This window comes from Carassius carassius, chromosome 19 (assembly GCF_963082965.1).
Source record: "Carassius carassius chromosome 19, fCarCar2.1, whole genome shotgun sequence".
NCBI classification, from domain to species: Eukaryota; Metazoa; Chordata; class Actinopteri; order Cypriniformes; family Cyprinidae; genus Carassius; species Carassius carassius.
Window position 1 is genome coordinate 24,862,110 of NC_081773.1, and position 24,673 is coordinate 24,886,782.

Consider the following 24,673-nt stretch of genomic DNA (forward strand, 5'->3'; position numbering starts at 1 on the left):
ACATTGTTCGGGAGGCAGACACACTCTTGCAGTTTAAATCTAGATTAAAGACCCATCTCTTTAACCTGGCATACACATAACATACTAATATGCTTTTAATATCCAAATCCATTAAAGGATTTTTAGGCTGCATTAATTAGGTAAACCGGAACCGGAAACACTTCCCATAACACCCTATGTACTTGCTACATCATTAGAAGAATGGCATCTACGCTAATATTTGTCTGTTTCTCTCTTTTTCCGAGGTCACCGTGGCCACCAGATCCAGTCTGTATCCAGATCAGAGGGTCACTGCAGTCACGCGGATCCAGTACGTATCCAGACCAGATGGTGGATCAGCACCTAGAAAGGACCTCTACTGCCCTGAAAGACAGCGGAGACCAGGACAACTAGAGCCCCAGATACAGATCCCCTGTAAAGACCTTGTCTCAGAGGAGCACCAGGACAAGACCACAGGAAACAGATGATTCTTCTGCACAATCTGACTTTGCTGCAGCCTGGAATTGAACTACTGGTTTCGTCTGGTCAGAGGAGAACTGACCCCCAACTGAGCCTGGTTTCTCCCAAGGTTTTTTTCTCCATTCTGTCACCGATGGAGTTTCGGTTCCTTGCTGCTGTCGCCTCTGGCTTGCTTAGCTGGGACACTTCATCTACAGCGATATCGTTGACTTGATTGCAAATAAATGCACAGACACTATTTAACTGAACAGAGATGACATAACTCAATCCAATGATGAACTGCCTTTAACTATCATTTTTGCATTATTGACACACTGTTTTCCTAATGAATGTTGTTCAGTTGCTTTGATGCAATGTATTTTGTTTAAAGACTTTGACTTAAAGCATCCTGACACCATTCATGTGTGGGGTTGCTTCTCATCCAAGGGAGTGGGCTCACTCACAATTCTGCCCAAAAACACACCCATGAATAAAGAATGGTACCAAAACACCCTCCAACAGCAACTTTTTCCAACAACAGTTTGGTGAAGAACAATGCATTTTCCAGCACGATGGAGCACCGTGCCATAAGGCAAAAGTGATAACTAAGTGGCTCGGGGACCAGAATGTTGAAATTTTGGGTCCATGGCCTGGAAACTCCCCAGATCTTAATCCCATTAAGAACTTGTGGTCAATCCTCAAGAGGCGGGTGGACAAACAAAAACCCACTAATTCTGACAAATTCCAAGAAGTGATTATGAAAGAATGGGTTGCCATCAGTCAGGATTTGGCCCAGAAGTTGATTGAGAACATGCCCAGTCGAATTGCAGAGGTCCTGAAAAACAAGGGCCACTGCAAATACTGACTCTTTGCATAAATGTCATGTAATTGTCGATAAAAGCCTTTGAAACGTATTAAGTGCTTGTAATTATATTTCAGTACATCACAGAAACAACTGAAACAAAGACCTAAAAGCAGTTTAGCAGCAAACTTTTTGAAAACTAATATTTATGTAATTCTCAAAACTTTTGGCCACGACTGTACAGTAACATGTTTACAACAGCGCACACAGCTGTACCTCTGATTTCTCTCAACATGGGTACAGGAGACTTGTCATTCAATAAATGGGGAAATAACAAGGAATATTGCATTATTTATTTGAAAAAGTAACTCGTTACATTAAAAAGTAATGCGTTAGTTACTTGAAAAAGTAATCTAATTCTGTAACTCGCGTTACTTGCAATGCATTACCCCCGTTTCCTATAGCCTAAATTTGTCTTTTAACATATCGCCTTAACTAACAAATATCAGGACCTTTTTCCGGGATTTTTGCAATCTTGCCCAGTTCCTTAATGACATCATCCTCCAGGAAGTGACATCATCTTGGCGAGTAAACAACGGCGTAAACATAAGCAAATATTTGCAAAGGATTTTGTGACGTTAGATGGATTGTTTCACTATGAACCTGCTGCTGGTTTTCCCCTTTATTGAACCACTTCCTTAAATTACAACCAGAGCATTCATTCATTCAACGTTTCTCAACAAATTCACAAGAAGAATGACTCATATCTCACGATAAAATAATTTTTAATGTACGTTAAACGGGTGTCGTATCTATTTCTATCCGTTTGTGCCTCTACGCTTAAAACAAAGCACATGGACAACCAAGGGGTCTCCTTAAAACATCCAGTGGCGTGTAGTAAAATAATAGGGAATTGACGTAAATCCAAGTTTCGTTTCTGTTTAGGTCTCGCTTTCTCAGAAAACGCATGCTTGCGCGGTGGCTGTGCCTTCAGTTTCACAACCCCCCCCCCCCCAATCCAAACCATATCAGCCTGACAGACTCGTCCACATAAGGTCAGTGATGCAACCACAGATGTAACTTCCTTTCTCTTTTCATATAATTATCAGTGCTCCTTAGATGATTATGAGCGGCTTTTATCTTATTACCAAACTTAATGTAATACTAGTCTAGTGATTTGCTAAGTTTCTGTTTTCACATCAGTTGCTATTCTGTGATCAGCGTGAAAGTAAAGGGAGGGCTGCGCTTGCCGAGAACAGCCATACGCTAAAGGTGCGCGGCTAAGCGTTCGTAGTGGAACATGATTGGTTCTTATCGCTGGTGTATTTGCATATGGAAATTAGAGCATTCCGATTGGCCTACGGTGCCAGTGGGGGCGGTAACCTGCGTCAGCATTTCATATTTTACCATTATGGGGTCACTGAAGACAATAGAAGTCTGAAGCAGAAACAGTTCAGTTTACTTGTATCTTGTGTATTTGCTAAGCCTGAGATATACTGCTTTTGTGCCTTGACCCAACTTCTATGTTGAAAGGTAATTTTCTGCTATGTTATCTAAGCGTTCGTTCTTTCTGTAAAGGCTGTGGGAAATTGGCAAATGTTAATATAATAGTATGTAAATGAGTTTACTCTGTTTATAATGCAATGAAAACTGAGTTGAAAACATGGTTGTCTTTATAATTTATTTTTTACATACAGCTTAAAAAAGAACGGACGTGTTAAATATTAATAGCATAGAACAGAAGCATTTAATCAGTCTTTAGAATTATATTTTGCTTTGTCATATGGTGCGGTCATATATACTACAGTTTTTGTTCCATTTATTTCCATTCATATTTGCTAAAACGGGACAGCGGAGACGCAAACTCATGCAAAAAAGTCTCTCATTTCGTTGCCTTTAAAAGCTCACTATTGGTCAACTATGACCTGAAGAAAAAAATAGTACAAATTAATACAAGGGTTTGATGACCCTTAATTGCTCCCATGCATACAAAACTATTTTTTTAAAGAGTGACATTTACGAGTAGCCTAACTGTCTAAATCCTGAAACAGTCTTAATGAAAGTCTAGTGTGACCATGGTCAGATGAGTGACTTTCTGAGTGCTGAGACTTTTTTAATTTAAATATTAATATATATATATATATTTTTTTTTTTTCCAAATGAAAGTGTGATAAATTCTTAAAAAATAATACATTTGTGCATTTTTATAACACATTTTATTATAGTAACTATCAACACAACTGCACATAAACATTGTACTATGTGACAAATTTCAACAAAGGCAGGATGTTGCAAATAAATGCTCTTGCACTATTTCATATAAGCTTGTGGTTTATGTCTTCAGATGACACTCTGGAGCCAGCTGCAGCTGCTGGACTCTCTGTATTTAGAGCAAGTGGACCAGCTTTACGATGAGGCTTTTCCAATGGAGATCCGACAGTATCTCAGTCAATGGATTGAGAGTCACGACTGGTGAGACTTGTTTAAATTTAATGCTTCATTTGTAGTTATTGAATGTATTAACCAATTGCAAATTTCTGTATCATGAATTGCTGCAAATCATATCTTTTAACACTTTATTGTTGGTTGCAGGGAATCAGTTGCAAGTAATGTATCTTTGGCAACCCTGCGCTTCCATGAACTCCTAAACCAACTGGATGAGCACTACAGCCATCTCAACCTAGGAAACAACTTCCTTTTACAGCATAATATACGCAAAATTAAGCGAAACCTACAGGTGCAATTTTTATGTTGTTTTTCATACAATATTACATCCAATATACATTAATATAGCTGATTTCATTATTCTAAAATAAAACGGCCTTGCTAATGGAAATAATTGTCTCCCATTAGGAGCACTTCCAGGAGGATCCTGTTCACATGGCTATGATCATAGCTAGCACTTTAAATGAAGAAAGAAAGATACTGGAAAATGCACTTAGAACACAAGTAAGGCATTTAGTCTTCCATTACAGCTGTCATTTCAAAACTGCACATGCGTTTATCATTCATCTTCGTAAATTTGCTTTAAGGGTAAAGTTGGTTCCTCACATGGGAGTATCACTATGGAACAGCAAAACGAGTTGGCCAATAAAGTCAACAATTTGAAAACGACTGTGCAGGTAAACCATCTCAGTGAATAATGGTATGGTTCTGGCTCTTTACCACAAAAATGCTTTAAATGACACCGGTTTACATGAAAATACAAATTTTCAAACTACTGCACTTGTGGAATATTTATTGCTTGTAGGAAATAGAACAGGACATTCAAGATCTGGAGGATGTGCAAGATGAGTACGACTTCAAGAGAAATACTTTGCAGAGTCGAGGTAACATTAGATACATTTTTATCATTTCTCTCCTGGTATCATCTCATATTTTGTGATATATTTGGTTAGATCAATGCTGTGGACAAATACAGTGTGAATTCACATGAGTGAGAAATGGTATGGACTGTATTTTTATACTTTCAGTGGAATTTGAAATGAATAGCCAGAAAACAAAAGAGATCCAGCAGGAGGAAATGCCAATTAGACAAATGTTTGTTGGGCTGAGCGTGAAAAGAGAGGTAGGTCAAGATTTCAGTAATATGTCTCTACATAGATTTAGCTGAAAGATTGAGCTCAGGAATGTTCACATCTGTAGGAATGTGCAAGTAAAGTCTGCATGAAACAGAAGTTACCATAGACTTTTCTATTGTGATATTAATCTAAGCCTCCAAGTTTAACACAAAAAAAGTGTAACATGATGCCAAAGGCAAAAGTGATTATCAAGTTGGGGTTATCTCAATAATAACAAGTTCAGGCTGAGCTTTATTGTCATTCTGCCACATGTGTGGACATACAGTGGAACGAAATGTCATGCCTCACAGGACCACGGTGCTACATAAATACAGACATACAGCAATGGAGTAAAACGGTATAAACCAATACACAACTAACCCATTGACAGATTTTGATTATAAATATACAATATCTAATAAAAATACAAAGGCTTCACGTAAATATTGTACCTATACACAACTAACCTACTGACAGATTTTGACTATAAATATACTATATATATATACATGTTGTGTAAATTACCATTACACAAACGCAACAACGATATATGACATTTGACCCATCACGTCACCACCACTGTGACAGTGTGACTTTTGTTGATGCTTCTCGAGCGCCGCGAGTGAGAGAGACTTTTCCACAGCTGGATTTGTAATTCAAGAACGGAGAACGCAGCTTAAACCTGGTCCTGTGGACGATATCCTTTATCTGCACTCTAACCTTAAGGGAAAGTAAATCCATAGTTTGTGAGCGACAGGCTCAGGTTGTATTTTTTTCTTGTTCTTTTTTTTTTCATTAATAGGTTTATTTGTGTATAGTTATCAGGTTCCATAGCCTATTTAGGTTCTGTTGGTAGATTACTTGAATGGTGCAAAACAAAGCACACTTTAGCCTGTTTTCATTAGCCCATTTATGATGCTGTTGTGATGTTGAGAGAGGTGCGAGATAAAAAATAAAACACTTTAATTGCAATGATTTTAGCGTGTGTGATTTATCGCGGGCGCGGGTCGGGTAACCGGCCAAATATTAACAGGTCGGATCTGGTGCTGAACTTTGCAGCTGTGTTAACTGTCCGCTGGAGGGTCTTGCAGTCTGCTGCACTACAGTTAGAAACCAGACAGTGATGCAGCTGGTCAGCACACTCTCAATGGTGCCCCTGTAGAATGTGGTGAGGATGGGTGGAGGGAGACTTGCTCTTTTCAGCCAGTGTAGAAAGTGTAGGCGCTGTTGTGCCTTCTTGGAGAATGACATGTTGTTGGTGGTCCAGGTGAGATCCTCTGTGATGTGCACCCCCAGGAATTTAGTGCTGCTGACTCTCTCCACAGTCGAGCTGTCGATGGCCACCCCCAGTCAACAGAGTTTCTCCTGAAGTCCATCACAACCTCCTTTGTCTTCCCCACATTGATGGACAGGTTGTTAGTGCTACACCATTCAGTCAGTTGTGCCACTTCCTCTCTGTAGTGCATTTAATCGCTGTTGCTGATGAGACTTACCATCGTTGTGTCATTTGCAAACTTGATGATGTGATTGGAGCTGAACTTGGCAGTGCAGTAGTGGGTCAACAGCGTGAAGAGCAGCGGGCTGAGCACAAAGCCTTGTGGGGCACCTGTGCTCAGTGTGGTAGTGCTTGAGGTGTTTTGGCTGACACGGACTTACTGAGGTCTTCCAGTTATATAGTCCAGGATCCAATTACAGAGGGAACAATTAAGGCCCAGCAGGTTTAGTTTATTAATGAGCTGTTGTGGGATTATTGTGTTGAATGCTGAGCTGAAGTCAATGAACAGCATTCTAACATAGTAGTCTTTATTTTCTAGGTTGATAAGAGCCAGGTGGAGGAAATTGCAACGTTTGTAGAGCGGTTATACGGAATACAAACTGGAGCAGATCGAGTGTGTTGGGGAGGCTGGTTTTGATGTTTATATCTCTGGCATCTCAAACTTGAACAGATGTAGAGTGGGACTTGATTTTATCCATTGGGAATTGATTGGATCGTTTAATTGTTCCAACCCTTAAACCAGTAAACGTGTCATATGAGAGATGTCATTGCAAGAGGCAGGGGAAGTTATTTTGATTAAAGATTACAAGGGCACATGGATTAAAAAAAAGTGTCAGTGTTGATTTTAAGGTGACTTTAATGTTGCCATTGTCTTCAGTATCATATTTTTTTCTTAAATATAGCATAAATATGTGTGCAGGTGGTGATAAAAGAAATCGCTAATGCACTGACTCTAGCAGAGCAGATCCAGCTCACACTCATATCAGAAGAGTTACCTGAGTGGAAGAAGAGACAGCAGATGGTTTGTATTGGTGGGCCGCCCAATGCATGTCTGGACCAACTGCAGAGCTGGTGAGAACCTCTAGGGTCCGCTTCAAATGACCTGGAAACTAAATAATCACAAAATAAAATATCTGATATTTTATATTATTTAATTACTTAAATAGAAAGACAATCCTTGAAATTACAAGTTGTTCCAAAAGGCTATTAATAAAAGTATTTCTATACCCAACGTAGTCTCAAACTGGAGCTGATAAACTCATATTGTTTTTGTTTTGTTGTTGTTGGTGATTCTGATATATTATTTTTTATAATTAGCTAATACATGAATTGTGATCCAGGTTCACAGTGGTGGCAGAGTGTCTTCAACAGATCCGTCAGCAGCTGAAGAAAGTACATGAATTGGTGCAGAAATTCACCTACAACAACGACCCCCTCACTCTGGGCAAGAGCCAGCTAGATGACCAGGCCCTTGCACTTTTCAAAAACCTTGTATTAAAGTGAGACTCAATGCTTTATCTGTTCATACCTTTCTGTGGTTTCATATGTAGAGCACAAGCTGTAGAAAAAATTTAAAAAGCATTTGGGTATTGATGGGAGGATTTGTGGGGTTAAAGGTTCACTGGGGAATTTGAATATATTTTGTGGTGTGCATCACTTCTGAAAGATTTAAGTGTTGAACAGGATGGCAGTGGTTGTGATGTGTCTTTCAGTTCTCTTGTGGTGGAGAGACAGCCTTGTATGCCGACACATCCTCAGAGACCCTTGGTGATAAAAACAGGAGTGCAGTTCACAGTCAAGATCAGGTGGGTTTCTTGAAGTTTCCGTCCATAACACTGTGATGTTCCTTATTTGAATTGATGGTAAGTTAATAAAATTCAAAGGTACAGCACGCACATCTAAAACAACAGAACTGGGTGCTGGGCAGAAAAGTAGTTGCAAAGGTAAACAATGAGTCCGCACACCAGAAAATGCTCCTTAGCAATTTTAATGATTGCTCACCCCACAATCATTAAAATTGCTAAGGAGCATTTTCTGGTGTGCGGACTCATTGTTTACCATGGTAAGTTAATAAAACCTTTAACTTCGGTGATGTCGCTATGTATTATTTTGTAGATCACTAGTCAAACTCCCTGAACTGAACTGTCAACTCAAAGTAAAAGTCTCTATTGACAAGTAAGCAAAACCTCTCAATCTATCTATCTATCTATCTATCTATCTATCTATCTATCTATCTATCTATCTATCTATCTATCTATCTATCTATCTATCTATCTATCTATCTATCTATCTATCCATCCATCCATCTATCTATGCATTCATACAGTATATTTGTTTTTCTTCTGTAGAGATTTAACAGAGAAAGACACAATAAAAGGGTACGTAATATACAAAGAACAAAGAAACTCATAACACAAATGTGACTTATTACTATAATATGATGTTTGGAATGAGCCAATGCATTTAGACGCATAGCATAACAACCACAAAAATGTTGAAACCTGTAATAATATTACTGTACACTAACTGCATTGTGTAGTCTTAAAAAAAGTGAAGTGACATTCAGCCAAGTATGGTGACCCATACTCAGAATTTGTGCTCTGCATTTAACCCATCTGAAATGCACACACACAGAGCAGTGAACACACACACACACTGTGAGCACACACCCGGAGCAGTGGGCAGCCATTTATGCTGCGGCGCCCGGGGAGCAGTTGGGGGTTCGATGCCTTGCTTAAGGGCACCTAAGTCATGGTATTGAGGGTGGAGAGAGAACTGTACATGCACTCCCCCCACCCACAATTCCTGCCGGCCCGGGAGTCGAACTCACAACCTTTCGATTGGGAGTCCGACTCTCTAACCATTAGGCCACGACTTCCCCAGACTTGCACAGTGATCATTATAATAATCAGAAGATAAGCTTGAAATGCCAAATCTAAACCCTAATAATCAAATTATTCTGTTTTGTTCTGAATAAAATTTTCTTTTTTTTTCAATTTATTGTTTATCAAGAAACACCATTAGCATTTGTATGCATGCTGTCAGAGCTCAAATAATCCAAATGTCTGTTTTCTGATGTCCTAGATCGAGGAAATTCAACATATTAGGAACATTTTCTAAAGTTATGAACTTGGAGGAATCCAGTGGATGTCTAGCAGCTGAATTTCGTCATTTGGTAAGGTGTGAAAAACAAACATATTACTGCAAGTAATAAATAAATATAATGTCTAACCGAACGTTTATTGTTGATCTTTCATTCCCTCTGATTACCACAGCAATTAAAAGAGATGAAAAGTAACAACAGAACCAGTGAGGTAGGCCAAAAAACACATACTGTGATGTCAAATAAAATGAGTAAAGGAATTGCTGATGTTTTCCTCCTTGTTATTACAGACTCCTCTCATCATTTCTGAGGAGCTGCACATACTTAACTTTGAAACTCAACTCATTCAGCCAGAACTGTGTGTTGATTTATCGGTAAAGTACTCTGAAATGTTGCTACCTATTGTGACATATCAACTGTAGAACAGACCAGTTATTCTGACCATACTGGTTTTTTTATTTTTTTTTATTTTTTTATTAAACAGATCACATCACTTCCTATTGTGGTGATCTCCCATGTGAATCAGTTACCTAGTGCCTGGGGCTCCAGCTTATGGTACAACATGCTCTGCAGTGAACCCCACGTATGGCCATTTCCCCTCATCAATGTTTTTGTCTTCTATTGAGGTTTCTGTTTTGACTCTTGCTGTCCATCTCACACTTTCTCTCAGAATCTGTTGTTCTTCTTGAATCCTCCACCTGTGAAATGGGGGCAGCTTTCGAAGGTCTTAAGCTGGCAGTTTTCTTCTGCCACTAAACGAGCGTTGAACTCTGAGCAGCTGAGAACGCTGGCTGACAAAGTTCTTGGTGTGTTTATATGTGCTTTATTTTTAACCTATTGAAATGGAACTGAGTAAATGCTGATAGTTCCAGTACATAGCACTACATTTTGTATATGTTTTTAGGTCATGATGCCCAAGGTGACCCTGAAGGTCTCATTAACTGGAATACATTTTGTAAGGTGAGTTTATGGAAACTGTTCAAACAAATGCAAGAGAGTTACTTTCGTTTTCTTTAACATTTTGTTTGTTCCTCTGCTGTCCCCACATGATTTACTGATAAACCAAAACTTAGTAGAATAGCCAGATTCCACAAAGAACAGCTGTGCATTCAGAACTCGAAACTAACTGGACATATGTTATTTTTTTTCATTTTAAGGGCAAGTGCAATAAATATTGTCACATCAACATTGATGAAGCAATGCCATGCCAATGCTTTAGCTAATAAAATGGAAGCAGAGTAAATAACTTGTGCATTTTCACCTAGATGTCTCCTAATGAGAGGGGTGTACCTTTCTGGCTGTGGATAGATGGAGTTCTGGACCTTATTAAAAGACACCTGCTCAACATCTGGAATGATGGGTAAGAGTTCCATCGTTACAGACAATGGAACAAATACAGCATCTAGGCCTGTTACTATCTGTCTGCTATATATTAAAATCCGTTCCATTTTAGATGTGTACAATCAACAATATTTATTAAATTATTATTATTATTATTATTGTAGATTTCTTAAAGTCCTAGAATTCTAAAATATATGAAGCGTTTAAAATATATAAAGAATTTCAGTCAAGTGCCGACTGAAATTTTCAGAAAAAATATGCATTTTTTATCAGGCTTCTGTGTTTATGTTCAGTAATTTTACATTTACATAACATTACAGACACTTTTATCCAAAGTGACTTACAAAAATGGAAGCAATCAAAATCAACAAAAGAGCAATGATATACAAGTGCTATAACAAGTCTCAGTTATCCTAATGCATTACACATAGCAAGTTTAAAGAAAATTACATAATAAATAAAAAGAAAACAGATACAATAGAAAAAGAATAGAGCAAGCTAGTGTTGGAGTTGGGGGCTCGAGCCCCTGCCCCTTTAAAGGAGCTATGTGGAGGTTTTTACTTAAGAAAAATCTTTGAGATAGAGTTTTCATTTGTACATGTATGAGCCAACCATGATGTAAAAAAAAGAATGACACCTCGACTGTCCACCACGGTTGCCTCTATCAGCCTGTAGGCTCAATTGTGTTTGGATGAGTCGGGCCCGAATTGGCGCGAAAATTCACAAAATGTGACGTCATGCACGTTCTCGTCTACTTGGGCTTACAACCGTACGGCACGCCAGCCATTATAGTAAGCAGCGGCAATAGTGTTTTCAAATGGACTCTGCGGATGGAAAGAAGCGACCAGCCTCCAGCACAATTCAGACACCCACGGACACTCCTCGTAAGTAAAAAAAAAAAAAAAGAGCGTGTGCACTGAGAACGAGCATGAGACTGGCTGCAGTTCCTCTAACGGCCACTGGTGTCAGTAACGGTTAGAAATTTCAGAACCTACGCAATGCTCCTTTAATCACTACACTGAAGTTCCCTTTCGGTCCAGTCTATGTGCCCCCAGACTGTGATTTCAACTGAGGGGGACCCCCTCGGACCGCGATTGTACCCTAGCAACGTCGTTTAGCCCCTACCCCTCCGGAGGTCTGTGCACGCTACTGTCTTTCTTATTGTGTAGGATTCATTGATACAGCTGCTTTATTCCAAAGAAAAAAACATGCTCGTCTTTGTGTGACTCTGCCTATGTTTGATTTTGATATATAACACTCCCACTTTTCACAATCCAAGCAATTCCCAATAAAATAAAATAAAATCCCATCCTACTTTTTTCTTTTGAAACTCTGATTTCACACAAAAATATATAAGTTGCTTCTTTAAATCAACTAACCCGAAACAGCATGATAATATGCCAAAATGTTCTAAAGTTATATTCCAATTAATAGTATTATAACTGCCATGAATATATAAGTTTCTTTGACATCGTTATCCACTCCAATTTAATCTTTTTTTCCCCACATATATACACAGGTATATTATAGGGTTTTTGAGTAAAGAGCGAGAGAGGGCTTTGTTGAGCGACAAACTGCCTGGCACTTTCCTTCTGCGCTTCAGTGAATCCTGTCGAGACGGAGGAATCACCATCACATGGGTGGAGTATTCCAAGGACGGTGTGTGCTGGTTTGAATTGGAGTATTTGATCACTTACTTATTTATATATATCTGTCTTTCAGTCTTGTAATATATGTGAATGAATGTCATCAAATACAGGTGAACCTAAGACACATTCAGTGAAGCCCTACACTAAATCAGACCTGGCATCTATTTCCTTGCCCAACGTCATCCGCGACTACACCCTCACTGCTTCACAGAAGATTCCAGTCAACCCCCTCGTTTACCTTTACCCAGATATCCCAAAAGATGACGCCTTTGGTCGCTACTATATCAGCTCTTCTGATGGTAGATATTCTTTATGTAACCATTCATTCATTCAAAAAAGAAAGCAAGATAAGAGTGTAAAACTGATACAACAGATGTCAATAGCCTGCTACATAAGATTACGATCCAGATCTTAAGGGTACAATGTCACAAAATAAATACACTGTATGTATTTAAATTTATTATAGGACATTTTTCTTCTAAATGTGTATACATACAGTATATGGTGATGTCATTGCATTAAATAACAAAATGTTGAACCAAGTGCCATTTATTTTAATCTAACCACCTTTTCCAAGCAAAATGGATGTCAAACCTAACAAATTCCCATTTTGTTCTACAATACTACTGTTCACAAAGACTATTTGGGGACTTTTCTTTTGTAAAATGTTAGTGCTTGTATGTTAGAGAGCATGTCTGTATGTACTGTCAGAATCAACCTGATCTTTACATCATTGATCTTTTGTCCTACAGATACAGAAGAGATGGAGATAGACAAACCTCGGTCATATATCAGGCCATATATAGGCAGGCGCATAATTTCTGTGTCAGATGAGTAAGTTATTACTTTCTTTTTTCTACTTCATATATTTCTGTAACTGAAAAACAATATTCATATCTTATCTATATATGTTTTTAGACCTTTTTCAAGACCCTTAAAGTGTTAGAGCACCTCAAGGCAAACCTGATATGAGGAACGTTTCTCCACTAATGCATCTAAATTGAATGCAGTGCTTTTCTTATGGAGGAAAATTCATCTGTTTCTAGAAGTATTGTATCTGGCACACATACATCTATATTGAATAATGAAAACTAATAGTGATACCCAAATGTTTTATCTTTGCATGTTTTTTTATATATATATATGAATCTAATCCATTTATTTTCCACTTGTGTGAAGAGGAGCTACTTTCTTCTATCAAATTAAAGAATACACTTAAAACAGTGTAATCCTGTTCTTTTTGTTAGTATAAAACGTGAACATATTGTAAAGAAACTTTCATGTTGCATTTTTTTTTTATTTTTCTGTGTACCATTCAAAAAACTCTGAAAAACTGTTTCTGTGAAGACATTTGTTTGTGAAAAGGACATTCTTATCCATCTTGTGAAGCATTTATTTATTTTTTGCACATTAAAATATCTTTCCATACAATTGCATTATGCACATGTACACACACCAACCAGCAAGATACAGTCTAACAGAAATAAACATCAGCCGACCTTCAACAGACAGAAATAATGCTACAGTTCAAAGCCAGGTCAAATAAAGAAATGTTAAATACTGTCATGTGAAGTAAAAATAAAGACTATTAAATGGTTTATATTCATGTATTACTATTATTTTTTATTTTTCTCCAGATGGAAATCTTTATGACGCTTAAAGATAAAGTGTGTAAGACAAGTCTTAATATGTCAAAGGAAAACGATGGTTGACATTTATTCAATAGAAAAGGTTATGTTCAACACTAAAGGCCCTGATTCAAATGAAATCAAAGAACGAACTGATATGACGTAATTTCCAACAAAATCAGGACGAAACGAAGTTCGTTTCGAGTTCCTTTCGGCAGTTCGAAACAGCTGACCAAAGTGAGCTTTCTGGGGGAGTTTGACACCATATATACAAAATATGTGATCGTTATTACAGCTTTACTATGCAAAGTGATATGGAAATGTAATGTGGTCAAGGGACAGCTGACTGGAATGATACTCACAGTGCATTTCCCTTAAAATAATCGCACACCTCAGAATGTTTGTCAGCCAATCACATTCAAGCATTCAACGGTCCGTATTTATTTTTATGCTTTAAACACGCTTGGCTCAGAAGTTTCTAATCTATAAATCCATCACCCACTGGTCTTCGGCCTGTACCATGATGGTAGCTGAACAAATTCAGTTAAAGGATTAGTTTTGAGTTGACAAAACCCAACCTCTCCAATCCAGCTTTGTTGGTATGATGCTGTCCATCAACATTCTTTGTCAACTCAGTTTTTTTTGATTCTGAGTTTGTGGAGCGTTGTGCACATGAATGTGTGACATCACTGGTGAACAGCCAATCACGAGACAAATAAAATAAATAATCTTGCTCTATCAGTGCAGTGACAAGTGAAACTTGTTAACTTAGTTTATACATTTGAAAATATATAGTGATAGAGACTCGAACATATTAAAATTTTAATTAGTGCAATCTATCGATACTACAGCTTATTTCCTATTACATTATCTGCATACATTAATATTTATTTAAAATAAATGATTTATAATAACTGTTAAACTAAAATTGCTTGTGTGTAAAAGATAAATAATAATAATAAAAATATAAATCACAAAAAATTATGTAAATCATAAAATGACTCAGTAATTATTATTAAAGCCAGACTCCTTCTATTTTGTTTTATTATTATTATTATTTTTTTTTAAGATAAACAAGATAAACTGGAGTGACTTTGTGTCATACGTGTCACTTTTCTCACATCTGATTGGTCCAACTTCAGTTTGAGATCTCTAACCCAGAACATAATCTGCCCTGGAGCAGGTTAGCCGTGGAGTGTAAGTTACTAGTAAAGTAACTTATATAAACTGCATTTATATAGCGCTTTCAACAGACCACATGGCCATCCAAAGCGCTTTACAAGTTGCCTCACATTCACCCATTCACACACTCATTCACACACCGACTGCGATGTCAGCCATGCAAGACGCCATCCAGCTCGTCGGGAGCAGCTGGGGTCAGGTGTCTTGCTCAAGGACACCTCGACACTTGGTCAGGTGGAGCCGGGGATTGAACCAACAACCTTCCTATCAACCTGTCTATCTAAATGTATTAGAATATGGGGCACTTGAAATATGAAAGACTTACATTTTTAAGATTTATTTTTACAGTTTTGTGGACATTATTCTCCATATTTTCAGTCGAGGCTGGAACAATGTGTCATACAACAAAAGAGAGTCAACAGGAGGAAATGGCCACTGGACAAATGTTTACTGACCTACACATAAAAAGAGAGGTAGGTATGTAAACACACTTGCAGAGTTGTTTGCGAGTGTGACCTCGTGAATATGAATATCTGTAAGAATGTGGTCGATGCGGCAGTTTTTTTCAGTGTAGTGTAGCAGCTATCTACTGATCTGTAGTACAGTATATAGGAACAGTGGTTGTGATAGCATCCTGTATAAACGTGTTGTGTGTGCAGATGGTGATGAAAGAAACTGCTTATGCACTGACTGTAGCCGAGCAGATCCAGCTCACACTCATATCAGAAGAGTTACCTGAGTGGAAGAAGAGACAGCAGATGGTTTGTATCGGCGGGCCACACAACACTTGTCTGAAGCAGCTGCAGAGCTGGTGAGAACCTCTGGCTGTTGACACTACTCCTGGACAGAAAATAACCTAATGAAGACAAACAAAAAAAGAACATTTATTATAATGCTAATGTTTTTATATCATTTACCCACTCTCATGTTTTGAAAAACTGGAAATTCTGAAGGACATTCACATCCAAAAGTTAGTCACAAAATCATGACATTGATTGAAGGCTGGTCTGTCAAGCTTCAAAATTGTAAAGAGTAGTATAACTCGTGCCCTTTATTCCAAATATTATTAAATAAGCGTTTTGTAAACATCTGACCGAAATTACGTCGTTCTATTCACAGAAAATCAGCAGTAGATATATGTGGCAGGCGCATCGATATTCCATGACAGAAGTAGCTTTAATAATTTTGTTTTGATTCTTTTCAATGATTCAGTTCACGCAACCGAGCTGGGCATCGTTTCCAAAAAGCACCATCGTTGCCATGATTCATGATTCATTCAGTTATCGAACTAATTCGACTCTCAACTGACTCAGTGATTCAGTGTTTCGATCGGGCTCACCACTGCAACAACAACAACATCAGAAATCAGAGTTTGCTTTTTTGTTTTTTTTTTAAACAACTTATAGGTTTAAATATTGATTTCATTCATTAAAATAATTTTTTAAATAATTTTCGTACTTGAAGTAGTACAGAAATTAAATTAATTAATAAATGTATGTCTTTTTAAATCGTTATCAGTGAATACAGTACTTGGTCATTTATTAACTTCATTAAAAATCTGATGAAGTTATGTGTGTGTATCAGAGTGATGCTGGATTATATAAAGATACTCTGTTTGCATTTGTTTTTATTTGGTTATTTATTTAAACATGGCCCAGAACATGTTGTCTTGTGTTATGTGAGTTATTGTGAATTATTTGTAATTATGATCTAATTGCTCTTAAAGTTCTCGGTTTTGGCAGAGTGTCTTCAACAGATCCGTCAGCAGCTGAAGAAAGTTCATGAATTGGTGCAGAAATTCACCTACAACAACGACCCCCTCACTCTGGGCAAGAGCCAGCTAGATGACCAGGCCCTTGCACTCTTCAAAAACCTTGTATTAAAGTGAGACGCAATGCTTTATCTGTTCATACATTTCTGTGTTTTTATATGTAGAGCACAAGCTGTGGAAAAAAAAACATTTGGTTGTCGATAGAGTATTTGTGGGTTCATTGGGAAATTAAAATGTATTTTGTGGTTTGTTACTTCTAAAAGAAAACAGACATGACATCTGATGTGATCTGTTTTTCAGTTCTCTTGGGACAGCCTTGTATGCAATTGTATCGCCGGAGACCCTTGGTGATAAGAAAAGGAGTTCAGTTCTGTGTAAAGATCAGGTGGGTTTCAGAGATTTTAGTATTTTATCAACAGACACTGTATTGGCAGTCATTTTCATAGACATCAATTGTCATTGCTTTAATTGTGCTTTACGATACTAGACTACTAGTCAAACTTTCTGAAATGAACTCTCAACTCTCAACCAAAAACAAAATTTGGATGCAGAAATCCTGATTCATACGTCAAGTCAGCAGTCTTCCCCATGATTGTGTGTACAACAGAACTAGACTGGGAGACCATTTAAGGGCTTTTGCAGGTGTTTTGAGTTAATTAGCTGATTACAGTGTGGCACAAGGTGTCTTCAATACTGAACCTTTTCACAATATTCAAATTTTCGGAGATAGTGAACTTGGGATTTTCCTTAGTTGTCAGTTATAATCATCAAAATTAAAAGAAATAAACATTTGAAATATATCAGTCTGTGTGTAATGAATGAATATAATATACAAGCTTCACTTTTTGAATGGAATTAGTGAAATAAATCACTATTATATATATTGACCTTTGTTTTTGTGTATATTTTTTTCATGGATATTTTTCTCATTTAGAGGTTTTTCTGAGATGGATCAAGTGAAAGGGTATGTAACATATTACATTAACCCAAAGAGCACAGATGAATGCTAATTGCAATTACTGAATTAGCTCATAATTTCAAATACATATATAGAGCAATACATTTCATTTTTTTATGGATGTCAGAGGTCCTCACTGATACAACACATTGTGTTATGTCCTAGATGTAGAAAATTCTTTCTCTTAGGTACTGTTAACAAAGTTATGACCTTGGATGAATCTAGTGGATGTCTAGCTGCTGATTTCCGTCATCTGGTGATGATAAACACTTAAACAGTACAATATATAATAAATAAATGACCATTTATAATTACTTACTTGATTTTTCTTGATTTCCACAGACTGCAAGGGAGATGAGACCCTTAGAAGTAAAGAGGTAGAACAAAATGATAAACAAAAGTCACTTAAAGTGAACTACTGGTTATTGCTATTATTAAGTAGCTTTCTTTTTTTCCAGTTTTCACTCAATATGTTTGAGGAGCTGCACTTAATCACCTGTGACACGCAGCTAAAGTTTCTGCTTAAAGTGGACTTTCTGAATACAGTGTTTATCTGAGACAAAGGTACAACATTAAATTCTTTCTGAACTGCAACATCGGATAATATGTTCAAACAGATCACGTCTTCCTGTGCTGATGTTGGTCAGTGGTCTGTTTTGACTCTTGCTGTCCATCTCACACTTTCTCTCAGAATCTGTTCTTCTTCTTGAATCCTCCACCTGTTAAATGGGCCACTAAACGAGCGCTGAACTCTGAGCAGCTGAGAACGCTGGCCGACAAAGTTCTTGGTGTGTTTGTTTGTGCTTTCTTTTACCTCTTGAAATGGGACTGCATAAATGCTCATAATTAAATGAACAGAACACTTTTTAAAAAAAAAAAACGTTTAAGGTCGAGAAGCCCAAGGTAACCCGGAAGGACTCATCCATTGGAATACATTTTATAAAGTGAGTTTATATAAATGATTGAAACTAAGGCAGGAAAGTTGCTTTCGCTTTCCTGAACAACCTCGCTTTTGTTTGTTCCTTTTGTGTGTCACCACACGGTTTACTGCTAAAACAAAACTTAGTGAGAAGAACATGATACTGCAAAGCGCAGACATTAAATACTTTTATAGTAGATGTGATTCTTTGTGCTGTGAAAAAACATGATTAATGAGATAATGAAAGCAGTATTTTTTTTATTATCACACTATATTGTTTTGAATAATTTTTGTGTTTTCATCTAGGCGTCTGCCGAGTCTGGTGATTCATTCTGGCAGTGGATATACGAACATCTGGACCTTACTGAAAAATATGTGCCCAACATTTGGAATGATGGGTAAGAAATCTGAAGGGGTTTAACCTTCACCATCTGAATGGTGCCATTGTGTCATTCATGTGAAAGCCAATGCCATTTTTCAAATCACTTAACATGAAAACCGGCTCACGAGATGGCAGATTTTTAAAGAGTTCAAGATTTGAGAGGAGGCTTAAATTTTAGGATTCAAGCAAAAGCTGTTGTATGGCCTCAGTAGACTTGGACTATAGTGCATGAGTCACATGGGACAACCGTACATTCACTGTGTACAGGTACATTATGGGGTTTTTGAGTAAGGAGAGCGAGAAGGCTTTATTGAGTGAAAAACTCCCTGGCACTTTCCTTCTGCACTTCAGTGTAAACTCTCAATGTGGAGGAATCATCATCACATGGGTGGATCGTTCAAAGGATGGTTTGTATATTTGTTTGAACAGGAATATTTCATGTTGTGATAACTATCTAGGTGTGTCTGTAAAATCTCTTATGAGATTATCATGTCAGCACAGGTGGTGAACCTGTGGTGCATTCAACAAACTCTTACACTAGAAGAGATCTGAACAACATCTCTTTACCGAACATCATCCTTGACTATACCGTCACTGATGGAGAGAAGGATCCAGTGAATCCCCTCGTCTACCTTTACCCAGACATCCCACGAGACGTTGCCTTTGGTCGCTACTATACCAGTGCATCTGACAGTAAAGACTTTTACATTCACATTTATGCATTTAATAATGAGCCATTATTGACCATTGAGCTGAAAGTTGAACTAACTTACACAATAAAATAAGATAAGAGTTAGTTTTACTAAGACATAATTTCCCAGTTCATCCCATTAGGAAATCCCATAAGCAAAGGAAACAATGCACAAAAAAAATTACCAAATAATAAAGTGGAAAATGCTGTATTACATGCATCTCTTCTTATATGTTTGTGCTTTTGTCCTGGTATTTGCATACCATCAAGACATTTGGGATACAGTAAAAATCTGTTCTCTTTTAGATGTAGGAGGGATAAATGAAGACCAAATCCAGAATGGTACAACAGCATGTCAATGAAGACCACGGGTTGGATGTGATTGACCTTGATCTGTCAGACTCATCAGATCTAGAGGATTTAAGTTTTTAAATGAGAATGAGGTTAGAAATGCAAATGTATACTGGTAGTGTTGCTCATGGTTAGTATTATATTTTTATGTATAACTCATCCTACACTGTTTCACTTTGAACATGATTTGTGCTGATAGTTGAGATTTTAGTGTCATTACTTTTGAGTTTTGTTCCAGTCAGAATTTTTTGTTCCAGTCAGAATTTCAGTGTTTTGTCCATTGCATGTATAATGTATAAGTAAAATTTCACCCTTTTAATTACTAACACAATTTTATTCATTATTGCACATCAAAGATGAATCTTTATATACCATTGCTATAACTGCACATGTACACACGCCAACTCGAGTCAGATACAGTCTAACAGATATTTGCAAGAAATCTTAGCGTCAAAGAGTACTGAATAGTGCTGAAGTGTCTTTAAAACAGTTTACATTCATTTACTTTTACACAAACTTCAGTTTCGTCTAAATGACTTTCTTCAAGTGTTAGAAGAGTGAAGAGGTTTGACATTTTTTCCACTGCTAAAACAAATGTCTAACAATAAACTACATTTACAGTAATTTAACACTTCATAAAATGTACGTAAACGCACAGATGGATTGCACAGTGTCTTTAATTTATAATAATGAGTATTCATAAATAAAGGAGTTTTTAAATTATACCCAATAATGATTAAGCTGGTGTTGAGGATTTAAATTAAATGGTGTTTATAATGTAATTTTTATACCATTGTGTACTTTCTCAAAATGCAGTCATCTTGGGGGCTCTGCATGTAAACATTTAAATTATGAGTGCATTGACAAATATATATAGACCATCTATCTGACAAAGACTAAAGAATAAAAACTTAAAAATAACCATGTATTTGGCAGTGGTTAAAATGTTTAAATAATGAGGTATAGTAAAATACAAGTGATACAGATATACAAAATGCATGCAAACTTAAAGGGGCTGTATGTAGCATTGACACCGAGTGGTTGAACTAAGTATTGCAATCCAAATTCAAAATATTGGAGAGGGTTTTGTTTCACTTGGCCCCTCCTCCTCAGACTTAACACATGTTGTGCCCAATTTTGACCCCCTGCCAAATTATTACCCCCTCGTTCAAATCGCTACCTGATTGCATCTGTTCTGCTGAGCTAACTTACCGTTTTTTCTTTTCAACATAAAAAGGAAGATATGTTGGCCAGCAGCTTTTAAGTGTCGTGAGTGTTTGCGCATCCGTGCCAAATCTCACTGTTTGTAATGCTCCTGAATTCCATCATTCTGTACCAGGGGTACACAACCCTAATCAAACACACCTGAACAAGAAGTTGTGAACAAGCCACAATTGTCTCACAAAGGCATGTAAAAATAACGTTACAGGAGACAACGTGAAACGAAAAAATGTACTGACAAAAAAAAAAAAAAAGAAACAAACAAAACACAACACTGATATTGAGATGGAGCAGTCCTTCACTGGGCTGCTCCAGAAGTGTATCCTCTAGTGCTAGTGGAAAGGGTTACTTCTCCAGCATCCCGTCCAGGTTTTTCTCGGTGCTCTCTTTATCTTTATCAGTCACCGGTTGCTCTTTATCTGCATCAGTCACCGGTTGGTTGTATTTACTGTTGTACTCCTCTAGAAGCGCAAGCACCTCATGATGACCGAAGTGTTTCGCTTCATCTATAGGTGTGTTGCCCCACCTACAGGACATACATGTTATTTTATTTCCATGGTTTCTAAATATTTTCTAGTTTTATTAATGTATAAATATTAGACGATGATTATAATAATAAATATTATTATTTAGTGCTGCCAAACAATGAACCACCTAAAAAATACAAGTTTTTGTTTGCATAATATGTGTGTGTTCTGTGTATATTTATTGTTTATATACAGGTGCCTCTCAATAAATTAAAATGTCATTGAAAAGTTCATTTATTTCAGTAATTCAACTCAAATTGTGAAATTAAATAAATTCAATGCACACAGACTGAAGTAGTTTAAGTCTTTGGTTCTTTTAATTGTGATGATTTTAGCTAACAAATCTGCAGGACCGGGCAGTTTTAGTAATATGGTCTGAGAAATTAATCTTATCAATCGCAACTCCAATGTTTCTAGCTGTTTTTGAAGGTGTTATGGTTGATGAGCCTAACTGGATGGTGAAATTTTGATAAAGTGATGGGTTTGTTGAAACCACAAGCAGTTATGTCTTAGCCAGGCTGAGTTTAAGGTGATGGTCCGTCATCCAACAAAAAATGTCTGTTAGACAAGCTGAGATGCGAGCAGCTATCATCGGATCATCAGGATGGAAAGAGAGGTAGAGTTGAGTGTCATCAGCATAGTAGTGACATGAAAAGCCATGTTTCTGAATGACAGAACCTAGTAATGACATGTAGACGGAGAAGAGAAGCGGTCCAAGAACTGAGCCCTGAGGCACCCCAGTAGTTAGATGTTGTGACTTGGACACCTCACCTCTCCAAGATACCTTGAAGGATCTATCTGAGAGGCAAGACTCAAACCACTGGAGTGCGGTTCCTGAGATGTCATTTCCACTAGGGTTGAAAGGAGTGAGGAGAAATGGCTTTAAAGGAGATGAAATGGAATAGGATCAAGTGGACAAGTAGTAGGATGTTTGGAAAGAATGAGTTTAATTAATTTAATTTAATCATTTAGCAGACGCTTTTATCCAAAGTGACTTACAGTGCCGTCAGGCTATCAATTTTTACCTATCATGTGTTCCCGGGGAATCGAACCCCCAACCTTGCGCTTCATAGATCAATGCTCTATCAATTTGAGCTACAGGAACACTAAACAGAGTTTTGAGACTTCTGCTTCAGAGAGTGGAGAGAAGGATGAAAATGAGTGTATGTTTACTGGTAAGATGTGTTTGACATTTATATATTCACATAATTTATATTATAAATAAATATATTTAATATATAAACATAACATTTTCTGAAATATATATATGGATGTGTGTGTATTTATATATACATAATAAATATACAGAGCAAACACATATATTATGTAAATAAAAACTTATTTTGGATGCGATTGCAATTAATCGTTTGACAGCACTATTATTATTATTATTATTATTAATGTTAAGACAGAAGTATGTTTTTATTGCAGTACTATTATAAAATGAATGTTTAAAAATATTAATTTACAATAGTAATTCAAAACTTCTTTTTTTCTACAATGTTAGAGATTTAAATCTCCAATTTTATAATTGGCAATAATAATAATAATAATAATAATAATAAAATGCACATTATATATGCACACAATCCAAATGTATTTTAATGTATTTATTAATGTAACTGTATTTGAAATTCAATATGAAAATGCATTTGAATTAATGCACTCACAAAGAGAAAGTTCAAACTGATTCTTATTAGAAATCAATTTTGGTGGCTTCTACGTGACTTTTTAGGATTTTATCAACATCCAATTAAAATTTTAATTCTTGAAAATTTTTCCAAGACCATCATGGAAAAGCTGATGGCTTCTTATCACCTATTTCTAAATTAAAAAGCCAAAGAAAATAAATATTTGCTCTAAAATCAATTCGCTCACCTGTCCTTGGGAACAGGATTCACCTTGCAGGCCTCTAACAGAAAACGTACAACCTCAATATGTCCTAAAATCAAAATAAAATGCAAAAAATATACACATTGTAAGGTTGTATTAATATAAACATAACATTTTCTGAAATATATATTTGCATTTGTGTGTATTTATATATACATAATAAATATACAAAGCACACACATAATGTAAATAAAAACTTGTGCTAATCACGATTATTTAAAACATTACCACTTTTGACCACCATGTGGCGCCGTTACGAAATTTATATGTCCTAGTGACAAGGACATACACATTTTGAGTCAAAATGCACAAGTAAAATACAGCTCAGTTTCTGTTTGTCATCTTTTTGTTATCTTTCAGTTCATTGACTGCCAGTCGACAAACAATCAGATACCAAACTAACAGACACCACTGGTTCTTGGCTTCTAATAAGTGACAAGCTAAACTGACAGCATGTGTGGTGTAGTACCCTCAGTGGCTGCTACATGCAGAGCCGTCCTGGAGTCGTAGTCCCGCTGCTCCATGTCCATGGAGGACAGTGCAAACCTGCAGTCACGTATGATGAAAATATGATAGAACAAAAAATGCTCTTAAGAACTTGTAGGCAATGAAGAACTCTGTACCTTCTGAGAGCAGAAACATCTCCTGTGTAGGCAGCGAAGAGGAGGTTGATGACAGATTTCACCTGGAATGATAGAAAACAGCCTTTGTGGAATAGAAATATGTTATTATGAACAGATGGTGGGCAGAAGCAGAGGCCTCCATACTGTCTCCGTTATCTCGAACAGAATGAAACGAATAGAGAACTGGTGAGTGGAAACAGCAGATAGACAATGAAAAATTTTATCAAGTGCATTGAAATATGAAAGCTTTAATTTAAGTTATTTCAGCTGGATTGGCAGAACCCATGCAACACGATACATTTGATTGTATTATATACATTGATTATATAAATGAGCAAACAAAGCCATGCAAAAATAC

General features: G+C 36.9%; 4 protein-coding genes across 7 annotated transcripts in view; 3 read left to right on the forward strand and 1 right to left on the reverse strand.

Moving 5' to 3' along the window:
• Nucleotides 1-2,614: 2,614 nt before the first annotated feature.
• stat1b (signal transducer and activator of transcription 1b) lies at nucleotides 2,615-13,390 on the forward strand. Its single transcript, XM_059500445.1, has 23 exons — nucleotides 2,615-2,773; nucleotides 3,585-3,712; nucleotides 3,833-3,977; nucleotides 4,094-4,189; nucleotides 4,273-4,362; nucleotides 4,491-4,569; nucleotides 4,714-4,808; nucleotides 6,996-7,147; nucleotides 7,417-7,575; nucleotides 7,789-7,881; nucleotides 8,192-8,251; nucleotides 8,425-8,454; nucleotides 9,161-9,251; nucleotides 9,352-9,390; nucleotides 9,470-9,553; nucleotides 9,664-9,762; nucleotides 9,850-9,985; nucleotides 10,084-10,139; nucleotides 10,445-10,539; nucleotides 12,040-12,179; nucleotides 12,280-12,468; nucleotides 12,922-13,003; nucleotides 13,088-13,390. The coding sequence occupies exons 2-23, from the start codon at nucleotides 3,585-3,587 to the stop codon at nucleotides 13,113-13,115; spliced, it is 2,166 nt and encodes a 721-aa protein (XP_059356428.1). The 5' UTR covers nucleotides 2,615-2,773; the 3' UTR covers nucleotides 13,116-13,390.
• A 1,940-nt stretch (nucleotides 13,391-15,330) lies between these two features.
• On the forward strand, nucleotides 15,331-16,882 carry LOC132095449 (signal transducer and activator of transcription 1-like). Its single transcript, XM_059500446.1, has 3 exons — nucleotides 15,331-15,452; nucleotides 15,639-15,790; nucleotides 16,705-16,882. Exons 1-3 carry the CDS (start codon nucleotides 15,372-15,374, stop codon nucleotides 16,865-16,867), a joined length of 396 nt encoding a protein of 131 aa, XP_059356429.1. The 5' UTR covers nucleotides 15,331-15,371; the 3' UTR covers nucleotides 16,868-16,882.
• Nucleotides 16,883-18,313: 1,431 nt separating this feature from the next.
• Nucleotides 18,314-20,156, forward strand: LOC132095675 (signal transducer and activator of transcription 1-alpha/beta-like). Its single transcript, XM_059500801.1, has 6 exons — nucleotides 18,314-18,346; nucleotides 18,400-18,496; nucleotides 18,597-18,652; nucleotides 18,934-19,025; nucleotides 19,277-19,416; nucleotides 19,511-20,156. Exons 1-6 carry the CDS (start codon nucleotides 18,314-18,316, stop codon nucleotides 19,792-19,794), a joined length of 702 nt encoding a protein of 233 aa, XP_059356784.1. The 3' UTR covers nucleotides 19,795-20,156.
• Nucleotides 20,157-21,250: 1,094 nt separating this feature from the next.
• Nucleotides 21,251-24,673, reverse strand: part of LOC132095450 (glutaminase kidney isoform, mitochondrial-like) — a 42,053-nt gene continuing 38,630 nt past the window's right edge. For all 4 annotated transcript variants that reach the window (XM_059500449.1, XM_059500448.1, XM_059500447.1 and 1 more), the window contains 4 exons: nucleotides 24,316-24,377; nucleotides 24,162-24,238; nucleotides 23,678-23,741; nucleotides 21,251-21,798 (listed from right to left, as the gene is read on the reverse strand). In XM_059500449.1, the coding sequence (XP_059356432.1) occupies nucleotides 21,618-21,798; nucleotides 23,678-23,741; nucleotides 24,162-24,238; nucleotides 24,316-24,377 (384 nt within the window). In that variant the 3' untranslated portion in view covers nucleotides 21,251-21,617. The remainder of the gene's footprint in view (nucleotides 21,799-23,677; nucleotides 23,742-24,161; nucleotides 24,239-24,315; nucleotides 24,378-24,673) is intronic.

Coding starts and splice junctions, on each gene's coding strand:
- LOC132095449 (XM_059500446.1), top strand. CDS start 15,372: ATGTGTCATACAACAAAAGAGAGTCAACAGGAGGAAATGGCCACTGGA. Junction 15,453..15,638: donor ACCTACACATAAAAAGAGAG/GTAGGTATGTAA, acceptor TTGTGTGTGCAG/ATGGTGATGAAAGAAACTGC. Junction 15,791..16,704: donor CTGAAGCAGCTGCAGAGCTG/GTGAGAACCTCT, acceptor ATTGCTCTTAAA/GTTCTCGGTTTTGGCAGAGT.
- stat1b (XM_059500445.1), top strand. CDS start 3,585: ATGACACTCTGGAGCCAGCTGCAGCTGCTGGACTCTCTGTATTTAGAG. Junction 4,363..4,490: donor ATTTGAAAACGACTGTGCAG/GTAAACCATCTC, acceptor TATTGCTTGTAG/GAAATAGAACAGGACATTCA. Junction 12,180..12,279: donor GGTGGAGTATTCCAAGGACG/GTGTGTGCTGGT, acceptor CATCAAATACAG/GTGAACCTAAGACACATTCA.
- LOC132095675 (XM_059500801.1), top strand. CDS start 18,314: ATGTTCAAACAGATCACGTCTTCCTGTGCTGAT. Junction 18,653..18,933: donor ATTGGAATACATTTTATAAA/GTGAGTTTATAT, acceptor GTTTTCATCTAG/GCGTCTGCCGAGTCTGGTGA. Junction 19,417..19,510: donor GGTGGATCGTTCAAAGGATG/GTTTGTATATTT, acceptor ATGTCAGCACAG/GTGGTGAACCTGTGGTGCAT.